Source organism: Myotis lucifugus, unplaced genomic scaffold (assembly GCF_000147115.1).
Source record: "Myotis lucifugus unplaced genomic scaffold, Myoluc2.0 scaffold_65, whole genome shotgun sequence".
Classification (NCBI taxonomy): Eukaryota; Metazoa; Chordata; class Mammalia; order Chiroptera; family Vespertilionidae; genus Myotis; species Myotis lucifugus.
The window spans coordinates 5,817,047-5,830,186 of record NW_005871113.1 but is presented as its reverse complement, the minus strand read 5'-3'; the positions used below and the strand labels follow the sequence as shown (position 1 = coordinate 5,830,186).

The 13,140-nt window shown below is 45.8% G+C and overlaps 1 protein-coding gene across 5 annotated transcripts in view; it reads left to right on the top strand.

Annotated features, from left to right (window-relative positions):
• Window positions 1–1,206: 1,206 nt before the first annotated feature.
• Window positions 1,207–13,140, top strand: part of DIEXF (digestive organ expansion factor homolog (zebrafish)) — a 35,422-nt gene continuing 23,488 nt past the window's right edge. For 2 of the 5 annotated variants that reach the window (XM_023754797.1, XM_023754796.1), the window contains exons 1-8: window positions 1,207–1,417; window positions 2,139–2,178; window positions 3,105–3,366; window positions 5,204–5,395; window positions 6,126–6,214; window positions 6,854–7,264; window positions 9,924–10,143; window positions 11,751–11,953. In XM_023754797.1, the coding sequence (XP_023610565.1) occupies window positions 1,311–1,417; window positions 2,139–2,178; window positions 3,105–3,366; window positions 5,204–5,395; window positions 6,126–6,214; window positions 6,854–7,264; window positions 9,924–10,143; window positions 11,751–11,953 (1,524 nt within the window). In that variant the 5' untranslated portion in view covers window positions 1,207–1,310. The remainder of the gene's footprint in view (window positions 1,418–2,138; window positions 2,179–3,104; window positions 3,367–5,203; window positions 5,396–6,125; window positions 6,215–6,853; window positions 7,265–9,923; window positions 10,144–11,750; window positions 11,954–13,140) is intronic. The other 3 variants (XM_014456869.2, XM_014456870.2, XM_023754795.1) reach the window with 3 other exon arrangements.

Genomic DNA, 13,140 nt, shown 5'->3' with positions numbered 1-13,140 from the left:
TTTTATAGGACGTGATCTTATATAAGGATCATGAGGAGGAAAGTGTCATTGTGTTTATCTTGTGGCAAGTCCCTGGAGTACTAGTCCAGTTTTGTTTTGTGCTTTTTCCTCTTTGTTTATGGAAGTTATTATTTACATACATCAAAATTCAACAATTTTAAATGTACAGTGTGATTACTTTGAGTAATTGTATTCAAAGTTAACTACCACCACGATCAAGATATAAAGTAGCCCAGCCGTTGTAGCTCAGTGGTTGAGTGTCAACTCATGAACCAGGAGATCACAGGTTTGATTTCTGGACAGGACATGTACCTGGATTGCAGGCTCGGTCCCCGGTAGGAGTGAGCAGGAGGCAGCCGATCAGTGATTCTCTCTCATCATTGATGTTTCTATCCCCTTGTCCTCTCTCTGAAATTAATTATTTTATATATATATATATACTAGAGGCCTGATGCACAAAATTTGCACAAGGAGCTCAGCCCTTGCAGCCGTGGTGGCTTGCCTCAGCCCTCGAAGCCCCGGCTTCAGCCAGAAAGCCGTTCGGCTGTCCGGTCTAATTAGCATATTATGCTTTTATTGTTATAGATTACTCCACCTTAAAATGTTTTCCATTCCCCTTTGCCAAGAGTTGATTTTTGAGATAGGTAATTTAGTTCTACCGTGTCGTGAAGATGAAGTGAGATGTGTGGGCACCCTTACATATTGGTTGGTATTTTTTTTTAATACATTTTTATTTATTTCAGAGAGGAAGGGAGAGGGAGGTAGATAGAAATATCATCAATGAGAGAGAATCATGGATCGGTCGCCTCCTGCACGCGCCCCCAAGTGGGGATCGAACCTGAGACCTAGACATGTGCCCTGTATGGGAATCGAACCCGGGACCCTTCCGTCCGCCCTGCTCTATCCACTGAGCAAACCGGCCAGGGCTAGGTTGGTATTTTTATCATGGTATAATATAATATAATCATCTCCGCTACTACATGTTTATGCAGGCTGACTCCGACAACCCAAACAGAAGCACAGAGCAGGTATTCAGCCCTGGCAGCCCCAAGCCTACCAGCTCACGTTCAATCTAGGACTAGAACACAAGGGCACGCGTGCCTGTGCTTCCAGCGTCTCTCGCTAGGGGGCAGAGTCGGGACTAGGAATTTCTAACGCCGGTCGTAAAAGCGCGCCGTAAAGCGGGTCTGCTTTATGGCAGCTTGCTTCCGCCGTAAAGTGCCGCCGGCGAGCCCACGCTGGTGGGTAGAAGGAACAACTTGCCGGTGGCTGACGGGGCTCTGGAAGGCGGACGAACTGGCTTTCTCGCGATGGGTAAACGCAGCAGCCGCAGCCAGAGCCAGCTGCTCAGCACCCTGACCAAGAAGCAGAAGAAGCACCTTCGGGATTTCGGCGAGGAGCATCCCTTCCATGACAGGTACGGAGGGGCCAGCGTCTTTCCCGGGGCGGGAGGCGGGGGTCGGGGGGGGAAGCCGCTCCCCGGGCTGGGCCGCCGGCCTCCCGGGGGTGGCGAGGGGCAGCTCCCGCCTCTGCCCACGCCTCCCCGGCGCCCGGGTGCTCGGGGTGCGCCCGCGGGGCCTGCGCTGGGCGGGTGCTGGCGGCCTCCCGTGGAGACGGGTCTCCCTCCCTCTTGTGGAGCCGGACCGCACTCCCGCGGCGTCGGCCGGTTTTTGTATGGAGGGAGGTTTCCTGCATTGATTTCTTTTTCGTTTTCTTTAAACAATGGCTTGGGACCTTCGGACTGAAGTGTGGGTAGTCGGGGCTCCTCTGCGTGCCTGGCTCCTCCCCCCACGGGGCCGCGTGGTCCGGGACCTGGAGGGATGTTCTGGTGAAGGCAGGGGCCGGACGCGGTGAACCCGAGGCCTCCTGTTTGCCACATTGAGCCTCTTGGGGAGCAGAGCCCCTAGTTGTGCGACCCTAGTGTTTGCCACGTGACCCCGTGAGGCTCTTCATTGGTCAGTTGTTACCTGTTTGCTGTCTTCTTACCGTCGCAGTCCCAGTGCGCGTGTTTTTACACGACTATATAGTTATACTGTGTTTATGATGGTATGTTCTGCCCTTGTCATTGACAGTTGTGTCATCAGACGTTTTCCTAATTGCAACATACTTACAGTTAACCGTTACCTGTTTCTTCTCAGGGTTTCCAGCAAGGAAGCAAAACCGCAGATTTGTCAACTGGTAATGCTTTCTGCCTTCTTTATGATATTTGGTTCTGGGTTGTTACTTTTAAAATTATCCTTTCCTTCCTCCTCCTGTATAATAAAAGGCTAATGTGCAAATTGACAGGTCGCTATGATGCGCACTGACCACCAGGGGGCAGACGCTCAACGCAGGAGCTGCTTCCTGGTGGTCAGTGCGCTCCCAAAGGGGTAGTGCCGGTCAGCCAGAAGCCAGAAGCCGGGCTCCGGCTGGTGAACGCAGCAATGGTGGTGTCCCCGGTGGGGGTCCCGGACTGCGAGAGGGCGCAGGCTGGGCTGAGGGGATTCCTCCCCCTGCCCCCTCCCGCACGTATGTCATGCACCGGGCCTCTAGTATGTAGTGATAAAGTTTGGCTACATTCCCATTCTTTTCGATTCTAGATGTAAGCTTTTATTTTAGCGATATTGCTTCATTTTGAATGCAGGTGTCATTAAAATGCCATTGTGATAACTTCAACAGTTACCAGAGTTTGATCAATTTATTAGAACCTGCCAGGGATGCTTACCAGTCTGCATTCTTTTTTTGTATTATAATTTTCCTGTTGCTCCTTTAAATAGGTTAAATCTCCATAACCTAAAGCTTTATGTTAGCTTTCTTCCCGTGTGGAACATTAGCAGTTCAAAGAAGATTGAGAGCTGGCAAGCATGTCAAACTCGAAGGCCTCTTTTATTTAAGTGTGGTGCCTTTATTTAAATGAGGCATGTGGCCGCGAGTTTGACATGCTTGTTAGGGTCTTAGCTAGATTAACTATTTAAGTACATGTGGTGCTGGGCTTGCTTGAATCAACAGGATTGCGTATTTGCAGAAAAGCTCATTTTTATTTAGGAAAGTATGAGCCTGTTATGCTATTGGCCTGATGATAGGCATAAGGTAGCAACAAGAACAATATAATTTTGCTTTTAAAATTCGAGAGCTCAGATACTTCAAACTCTGAAAGTGAAGCAGAGAGTGAACCAGAACAAGTTTCTGGGTACCACAAACTGCTCGCCACATTAAAGAATGTTTCTGAGGAAGATGAGGAGGAGGAAGAGGAAGAGGAAGAGGAAGAAGAAGAAGAAGAAGAAGAAGAAGAAGCTCTAGCTGAGGCAGAAATGAACAGTGAAGATGCTGACAGCGATGTCAGTGTGGAGGAGGAGACAGCGGCAGCATCTGCTGGGATGCGGGAGAGTAAGTGTCTTCCGTGTGGGTTCATCCTCTGTGCCAGGACCATAGACAGGTTGTCCCCTGGGCACAGTGCCCTGTACTGTGTGAGTTTGGTGAAAGCATGTGGATCCAAAACAGAGATTCCTAAACTTGGCCTTAGTAATACCTTTGAGGGTCTGATGAAAACATAGGAACTTTTTTTTTTTAATATACATTTTATTGATTTTTCCACAGAGAGGAGGGGAGAGGGATAGAGAGTGAGAAACATCGATGAGAGAGAAACATCGATCAGCTGCCTCCTGCACACCCCCCACTGGGGATGTGCCCGCAACCAAGGTACATGCCTTTAGCCGGAATCGAACCTGGGACCCTTCAGTCCGCAGGCCAACGCTCTATCCACTGAGCCAAACCGGTCAGGGCCACATAGGACCTTCTTGCGAGAAACATGCAGAGGTAGCATTTTTGCTGAGGATTTCCAGGGCTTCACCAAAGTTTCCCTTAATAGAGGAAAGAGAACATAATTTTGCTTTTGCGATGGTCTCAATTTATTAAAGAGATTTCCGTTCCTCAGAAAACCTAGGTTAATGGAAAAGAGACACAAATATACAAAATTTTTCAAGAAGCAGGTTTTCATGGAACAGCTGGATATAAGGTGGTGAAGAGCTGCTGAGCCAGGGTAATTTAACAAGGGAAAGCTTCAGAGAAGGGCTGGGATTGCAAGCTTAAAGGAACCCTTTCTCACTAAGAGTCCTAGGTTTCTTTTTTCTTTAACTTTACAATCAACTTTATTGAGGTCTGATGTACATGCAATAAAGTGGAACCATTTTAAGTATATAGTTCAATGGATTTTGACAAATGTATACACCTGTGTTATTATCATCACAATGAAGCTAGGAACATTTCCAATAACTCCAAAAAGTTCCTTCGCGTCCTTTTACAGTCAGTTTCCCATCCCAGGCATCAGGCAACCACTGACCTGCTTTCTTTCACTGGAGATTAGTTTTGCCGGTTCTAGAAGTTTATGTAAGTGGAAGCATGTAGCCTTTTGTGTCTGGCTCCTTTAGCTCCTCCTTTTGTGATTCATCCATAGTATTTTAATTCATTAGTTTTAATAGGATAAAAATTCATTGTCTCAGACTTAGAGGTGTTTTTTTTTGTTTTGTTTTTCCATTTTTCTTTCCCGTTTTGGATTTTTCAAAATCAAGTTTTGTTTTGTTTTACATTATAAAAGTAACATATATTTACTGTAAAAATCCAAGAACATAGTAGCATATATACTTACTGTAAAAATCCAAGAATGTAGTAGAGTTAACCTATATCCCTCCACCTAGAGATAAACATGTTTAGCATTATAAAATTTGCCAGGCTACTTTTTATAGATATGCATAGAAGGACGAGTATGTACATGTATCTGTGTGTATGTGTAAATGATCTCATACATTTCTGTTACCTAATTTTTTCTTTAGTAATATCACATGGACTTTTTTCCATGTGTGTAACTGGACTCACATTAGCTTCTTAACTGGATAGTATTCCATTGTAATGATATGTGGTAACTTAATTACCCCATTGATAGACAATGATGGAATCATTTTTCCCAGTAATTTCTTATAAAACCCAGTGCTGCGTTGACTGTCTTACATGCAGAGTGTAGTGTACTTTGTCTAGTTATCATCTTGGAATAAGTTCCTAGAAGTGGAACTGGGTTAACAATCGAGCTTAATCTTGAAATTTCTTTTCCTCCTGAATTTGCTTAAAAGTAAATGATGGCAATGAACATCAGTGTTGAAAAAAGCTAAGGAATTAGATTTTATTTGTCAACAGATGTATAATTGTATTTACAAAATGTTTCTCAAAATTGGAGGTAACGTCTTACCTGCTGACCCCAAGGAAAAAGATGGGGACGAGCCACCTGGCACATCACAACAAGAATCCCCGGAGGAGTTTACAGATACAAAACACGAGTCACTTTTCAGCCTGGAAACCAATTTTCTCGAAGAGGAAAGTGGAGGCAACTGTTCTCTGAAAGGATCACAAGATCAGACTTCATCAGGTGCTTAGTACAGAGGTTGTGGTTCATACATACTAATCTCTTGTTACTGGAATGAGTAGCAATAAAAACAGATACTTTAGCAGCCGGATTGTGCTTCAATGGTTAGGCAGCATTGAGGGTCCGGGAGTGTGGTAGGGGAGCTGCTGAGGAAAGCAGACAGCTTAAGACTGGTAGGCAGGGAGGCCAGTTCCCCGGCCTCACATTTTCATAATTGAAGACGTCGACTTTCTTCCCAGGTAGGGAAGGAAGAGAAAGAGGAGAAGTACTGTGCATTTTCCTCTCTACCCTTCCCTTGCTCTTCTCTCTCTCCCGCACCCTTCCACTCTCTCTAAAAACCAATGGAAAAATATCTTCGGGTGAAGATTAACAACAAAATAATAATAATAATAATAATAATAATAATAATAAAATGGAAAGAAAGCAACAGAGGCAGAAGAATTTGAGGGCTGTGTAATTCACAGGGTATTGAAGGTACATCCTGTAATTCCACAAATTTCAGAATGAGGAGTTTTTTGAAGGTTTTTGAGCTGGGAAGCAGTGTGATTGGAAAAGTGCTTTAGAAAAATGAAGCTGTCGGAAACTTTCAAGCTCTGGACTGGGAGAGAGTTTGGGGAAAGTAGATGGGAAAAGGGCGAGTTACCATGAAGAGCAGCATGTCATTCACAGGGGAAGACCAAAACATGCCTGCCCTTTCCTCCAAGTGTTCTGACAGTCTGTATTTCTCAATTAGATCCATTTCTGCACCATGTAAACAAGGAACTGAAAGAAAAAGAAATTCAGGCCATTGCCACAAATCCCAAAACTACCCAGGAGCTAAAAGTAAGTGTCGCTTGGTCGTCTTAGTCACAGGGGAGGAAACCTCTAAGTAAAGCAGTGGGCTTGGGTGTTAGCGATCTCCCTGAATATGGGACATACACCAGTGGTGGGTGGCTTGATGGGGAGCAGGACACAGGGAGGCTAGAGGAGCCTCGTGGGGCACAGGTGTAGCTAGAAAGGGACTGGGAAGCTGGAGTGTGGGAGCCAGTCTACCTCTCTTACTCACATTTCCTCCGTTTTACTCCTGCTCAGTTGTGTGTGTGTGTGTGTGTGTGTGTTTAGTTCTGTACTGTAGTCGCATGAGTAGGTTCCCCTACCCTCCACCACAGTCAGGATGCAGGACATTTCCAGCACCATACAGATCCCTCCTGTTTCCCCTGGCCCCATTCCCAGTCCTTGGTGACCACTAATCGTCTCCATTGCTATAATTTCTATAACACTGTTTGAAAACATTTGTCTGAATCATATAACCTCTCTGACCCCCAGCATTTCCTACACTGTAAGAAGAGCATTCAGGGTTGTGGTGAGGATTGAATGTGATTACTGTAGATCATGAAAGATCTTGGTAAATTATAAAGTACTATGTGAATATGAGGTATTATAATTCATTTCTAACATAGCTCTTCTCTGTCTCTCTCCTAGTGGCCCACTCTGGGTCAGCTTGTCTTTTCATCCAAGTTTCAGAAGTTGGAAACATTTAAACCCCCAAAGGACCTTGACCTGAAGGCACTTTATCTCCAGAAGCCCCTGGAATCCACCTGGACCAAGACCAACAGCCAGTTTCTCTCCGGTCCCCAGAAATCAAGTAGCCCCTTCACACCGCTTCAGAAAGAGCTGTTCTTGATTATGAATTCTTACCAGGACTTGTTCTACCCAGAAAGGACCGCCCTGAAGAACGGGGAGGAGATCCGCCACGTGTACTGCCTGCACGCCATAAACCACGTCCTCAAAGCCAACGCCCAGGTGCTTGGCAACAACAGCAGGCGCCGGGGCCGGAAACTTGGGGTGGGCGACGATGACGACTTCAGGGACCAAGGGCTGACAAGGCCCAAGGTGAGTGGAGCAGGAGAGCCTTGCCCTCAAGAAGGGGCTGCAGGGCACTGCCATAGAGGGGCACTTACTAGGCACTCAGGCATTTTAGTGATTAGAATGATGAATGAGGCCAACAGGGAGCACATCGGATGACCAGGTAGTGTCAGAGCAGTGCTCTGTGGACTGTTCTAACTGGCTCTAACTGGGAACTTGTGAGTAGGAGGTTGCTCCATGATAATTCTCTTTTAAGGTAAATCCTGAGCATACGTAAATAACTCTATTATACACCTCTTCTTTGTGATTGTGGAGCTGGATGGGACCTTACTGAGCCTCTTGTTTAATCCCCACGTGTGACACTGGCCTGAGACCAGATTCGTAGGGGCCTTGCTAAAGAGCCAGGAGGGGAGCAGCAGAGGGGGGGGAGAACCAGAGATCCTCTTCACTAAGCCACAGAAATACAGAAACCTTGGAAAAGGAAAATCCCTATTTTCCATTGAATAGTTATTGCTGCTTAAAGTGATTACATTTATTTGGGCTCATAAACCCAAGCTGCAGTGGATTTAGGGCTGTGACAGAAAACACCTTTAATTCTGTTAACTGTCCATGCTGTTACTGAGCTAGATCTTGTGTTGGCCGTCCCTCCCCCTAGCCCAGTGATCGGCAAACTCATTAGTCAACAGAGCTAAATATCAACAGTACAACGATTGAAATTTCTTTTGAGAGCCAAATTTTTTAAACTTAAACTGTATAGGTAGGTACATTGTTATTAACTTAATTAGGGTACTCCTAAGGCTTAGGAAGAGCCACACTCAAGGGGCCAAAAAGCCGCATGTGGCTCGCAAGCCGCAGTTTGCCGACCACGGCTCTAGCCCATGCCGCTCCCTATTGAAGAAGCCTCATCTTTTTAGATTGTTCTCATTGAGCTTAATGGGGTCCCCCAGTTTTTTGTTTGTTTGTTTTTTAAATTTATCTTTATTGATTTCAGAGAGGAAGGGAGAGGGAAAGAGAAAGAGAAACATCAATGATGAGAGATAATCATTGATTGGCTGCCTCCTGCATGTCCCCTACTGGGGATCAAGCCCGCAACCCAGGCATGTGCCCTTGACCGGAATTGAACCTGGGACCTTTTAGTTCGCAGGCTATCCACTGAGCCAAACCAGCTAGGGCAGGGGTCCCCCAGTTTTAATACTGGTGTGGCTTATGGAGTTTCTTTTTTCTTTTAATATATTTTTATTTTATTATTATTATTATGTTTTATAATCCTCACCCAAGGATATTTTTCCATTGATTTTTAGAGAGAGTGGAAGGGAGAGGGAGAGACAGAAACATTGATGTGAGAGAGACACATCGATTGGTTGCCCCCAACCAGGGCCAGGAGCCTGTGACCAAGATACATGCCCTTGAACGGAATCAAACCCGGGACCCTTCAGTCCACAGGCCGACGCTCTATCCACTGAGTCAAACCAGCTAGGGCTTAACTTCATTTAAAAATGTATACATATTTTTATTAATTTCAGAGAGGAAGGGAGAGGGAGAGACAGAAACATCAACGATGAGAAGGAATCATTGATTGGCTGCCTCCTGCACACCCCCTACTGGAGATCTAGCCCGCAACCCCTGCATATGCCCTTGACCGGAATCGAACCTGGGACTCTTCAGTCTGCAGGCTGACACTCTATCCACTAAGTGAAATCAGCTAGGGCTCTTAGAGTTTCTTAGTCCAACCTCCTTGTTTGATCACTGGGAAATCGAAGCCTAGACACTTACTTAGTGTCACAGCCGGGACAATGCTCGCCCCTCTTCACCCTCAATTCATCATCCCTGCATTGAATCTGTGTCCCTCTCTGGCCATGCTGGTTGCCTTCTGGAGAAACTACCTCAGAGTCCTGAACATCAGGATTATGAGATGTCTTTCCATTTAAAATTGCAAAAAAGAATAAGAGATTACCCAGGAAGCACATTGAGCATATGGTGAATTACATGATCTGATTGGGGTTATTTCCACTCATTGGATTGTTTACAAAAGGGTGGTTAGAAATTATTTATTTTTTAAGCATCTCTTGTTTTTTCCCTCAATAGTTGTAACTTTAACCTGTTTAGGAAATGTTTGGAAAACTAAGGCTTATATTTCCCATTAAATAGGATCTTATTTCACAAATGCTTTATCATAATTTCTGAAAAATGTACTACAGAACGTCTAGAAAAGTAGTGATGCATTTGTCTCTTTCCTTACCAGCTTGATGTGTTCTCCACTTACTGCATCTGATTCATTTTTTATTCGGCATATCTTTGTGCCTTGGGTCTTCATATGTAAAAATACTGTACTAAGTTTTGTGGAAGACAGAAGTGAGTCACATTCCTTGCCCTCAAAGAGCTTGTGTGTTTATGTCCTTGAGTTTTTGCTAGTGGACTCCTCTGTTAAAGGCATCGACTTAGCCTAAAAGGTATTTCCCAGGTCTGCTTGAGAATTGCCTCCCACGGAGCCATGAGATTAAAATCCATAGGACGTGGTGCTGTGGATACGAAAGGTGCTCAGCTTCTGGTACTGAGCCAGGTTCTGTGCAGAGGGGCTGGGCCCCTGCTGTACGGAGGGTGCGTCAGCAGCACATCCTCAGCAGGCTCACCTTGAGCTGCCCTTCCCTCCCCTTCCCCACCATGGCTGCCATTGCTCCCTCCACAGGTGCTGATAGTGGTGCCGTTCCGGGAAGCTGCTTTGCGGGTGGTCCAGCTCTTCATCAGCCTCCTGGAGGGCGACAGCAAGAAGAAAATAATTGTGAGCAACAAGAAGAGGTTTAACGGAGAGTATGGCTCAGATCCCGAGGAGAGACCACCCAACCTGAAGAGGCCTGAGGATTACGAAGCCGTATTTGTCGGCAACATCGATGACCACTTTAGGATCGGTAATTCCTCCTCGTCAAAACTGAGACCCTGAGGGGCCTGAGGTGCGGGGGTCTCATAGCTGGAGGCTGAAGCCTGGAATTAGGCATCTTTCAGGGGTCACTGGTTCAGCCTCCTGACAGAACCAGATGCATTAGAGACATGTTGTTGGCCAGGGCAGAGAGTCTTGCTGAGGCTGATGGGTAGACAGACACTTGACTAATGGGGTGCAGTTCTCTGAAAGCACATGCATGTTATAATAAAATGTCTCAGCACACGCATAGCTGTAGCATGTAGTCAGTGCTGCAGGAGTTCTTGGGGAGCTGGAGGTGATAGGCTGAGGGGGTCAATCTGGGGAGGCTGAATAAACAGCATCTGCACAGTGGTGGACCTTCCTTCTGCGCCCCCCCCCCCCCCCCCCCCAACTATCACCACACAAGACTTCCTGACTCCCACTCAACCATTCACACTTTTTCTTACCTCTCATTGAGCTCCCAAGTGCTTGGTTGTATATTTGATAGGAGGTCTTGGAAAATATTCATTAGTCAAATATGCTCATTCATCAAACACTTATTAAGCATCTACTGTGCTCCAGGCACTGTTAAGAAGCTGGGGATATAGGAATAAAAGTTATGATGCCTGCTGGTAAGGAAGTCCAGCCTCATGGGGGAACAGGCAGTACAGAATGATAACTGTTATGATCAGAGGTCGCAGTGGGAGTTCTGGGGGCATTTAAAATAGTCTCCTTACCCAGTGTGGGCACAGAGTGGTTAGGGAAGGCCTCCTGGTGGAGGTGCCATCTGTACTAAGCTGAAAGCTGAGTAGGATTTAGCCAGTTACAAATGGGCATGGTCAGAGTGGAGGAAAAGATTTGGGACAGGAAACTGCCTGCGCAGAGACCTCAGGGTGAATAAGCCGGGCACGACCTAAAATGCACCCAGGCTTCAGCTGGGGTGCCGGGTGCAAGGGGATGAGCTGATGTGCAGTTTTAAACACACGCAGGTGTCCAGCAGCGCTGACAGAGCTGATGAGTCTGCAGCTCAGAAAAGTGACATGGGCTAGAAATATAAATTGGCGTAGAGGTGACGTTAAAACCCTGGTTAGTGAGTAAATTTACCCAGAGCTCTATGTAGTGAAAGTCGCACCTGAGGGTGAATCAGGGATTTGTGGAGGAGCTCTTTGGATCTGGAAAGATCGATAATGATAGAAATGGAAGTCAGTGTTCGAAACCACCAGTGAGGAAAGGACATTTCAAGGAGGGTGTGTGCAAAGTGCTGCTTATGCACTCATGACAAGAAAGACAAGTGCCATTGAACTGTGAGTGAGCACTATTCGCGACCTTGGCAAGAGCCATTTCAGTGACTCCTGAGCATCAGAGGCCGGGTTGCGAGATGTCAGAGTAGAGGCAGTTTTCTGGAGCAGTTTGACAGGAAAGGAAAGGAAGAGAGTGGGAGCCAGAAGAGACCACAGGTGCAAGGGAGGGATGATGGTTTTAGTAAGTCAGTTCGAGCATGGTTCTATGCTAAGGGGAAAGGTTGGGAAGGTACAAGGTTGGGGTGCTTGGAGAGGGTGGGAGCTAATGGCGGGGTAGTGATGAATGAACTGATGTGTACTTGGCTGTTTTGTGTAGGAGTGGCAATACTTCAGAGAAGCATCCGGCTCTATGCCCCCTTTTACTCCTCGGACATCCTCATTGCCTCCCCTCTGGGCTTGAGGACCATCATTGGCGCAGAAGGGGAGAAGAAGAGGGATTTTGACTTTTTGTCTTCTATTGAGCTTCTCATCATTGATCAAGCTGACATATACCTGATGCAGAACTGGGAGCATGTCCTGGTAATGCTGGTCATTCACATTAGAGGGCAGGGAGATCTGGTTTGTCCTTGGGGTTATTTGAGTCTAGATCTAAACGCAGGGGTAGTTTGGAAGCAGGGACACAGTCTACGTTTTCTAATTACCCACAGAGTGGTCCATAAACTGTCCAAAGAGACAGAAATTCTTGTCAATATTTTCAAATATCCAGAAAAGATTTCCCCTGAAAGGTCATTTCTGCTAACAGACCTTTAGTGTGGCCTATTCATCCCCACTAGAAATGTCTTCATTCGACATAATGCCTCTCACGGTTTATGCTTTCTTTTGGTTTGGTCTTCAGTGGAGATGGGAGAGCATTGTTCACGATTTCTTTTTCTTTTTTTTCAAATATATATTTTTATTGATTTCAGAGAGGAAGGGAGAGGGAGAGAGAGTTAGAAATATCAATGATGAGAGAGAATCATTGATTGGCTGCCTCTTGCACTGGGGATCGAGCCCACAACCTGGGCATGTGGCCTTGACTGGAATCGAGCCTGGGACCCTTCAGTCCACAGGCTCTATCCACTGAGCCAAACCAGATAGGGCTGTTCACAATTTCTTAATGTGAGATCTTGTTTTGCAGAGAAATGTGGATGTCTTTATCCCTCTGCTGTAATTTGTGCTGTAATTTTTATTTCTCCCTCTCTACATATTCTGCAGTGTTGTCAGTTTTAGGATTAAAAACCTATGCTTTGGAACAATCCTTATCACGGAACTATAGGTGTTTTGGTGTTTTTTTTTTTAGTTGTTTTTTTTTTTTTTAAGGCATATGAGAACTTACCTTTCCCACAAGCCCAGGGCTTGTAAGAATTTGGGACGAATAAAAGGGAGTACTTATTTATAAAGGAGAGCATAACTTACAGTACTCATTACCCTTCAACAATGTTACAAGGTAAAAATTTAAATAGAAAAGACATGTTAATGGTTCATTGTCTTTAATTTGAGGAAGAGGCATGTGTGGTGGCTCTGGGAATGTAATGTTTAGAGAACATGTCATTGAAGGACAGCGGCTCTGTTTTCCATGTCATTTTCCTTCTTGTCCAAGTGTGGGACTGAGGAATCCATAGAGTAACCAGGGGGCATTTCCTTTTAAAGGAATGTTCTGTAGGTACCATTTGATCCTCTTCGAAAGGTCCACGAGGTGGCCAGTTTCAGCTTCTTGTTGGGGTTGT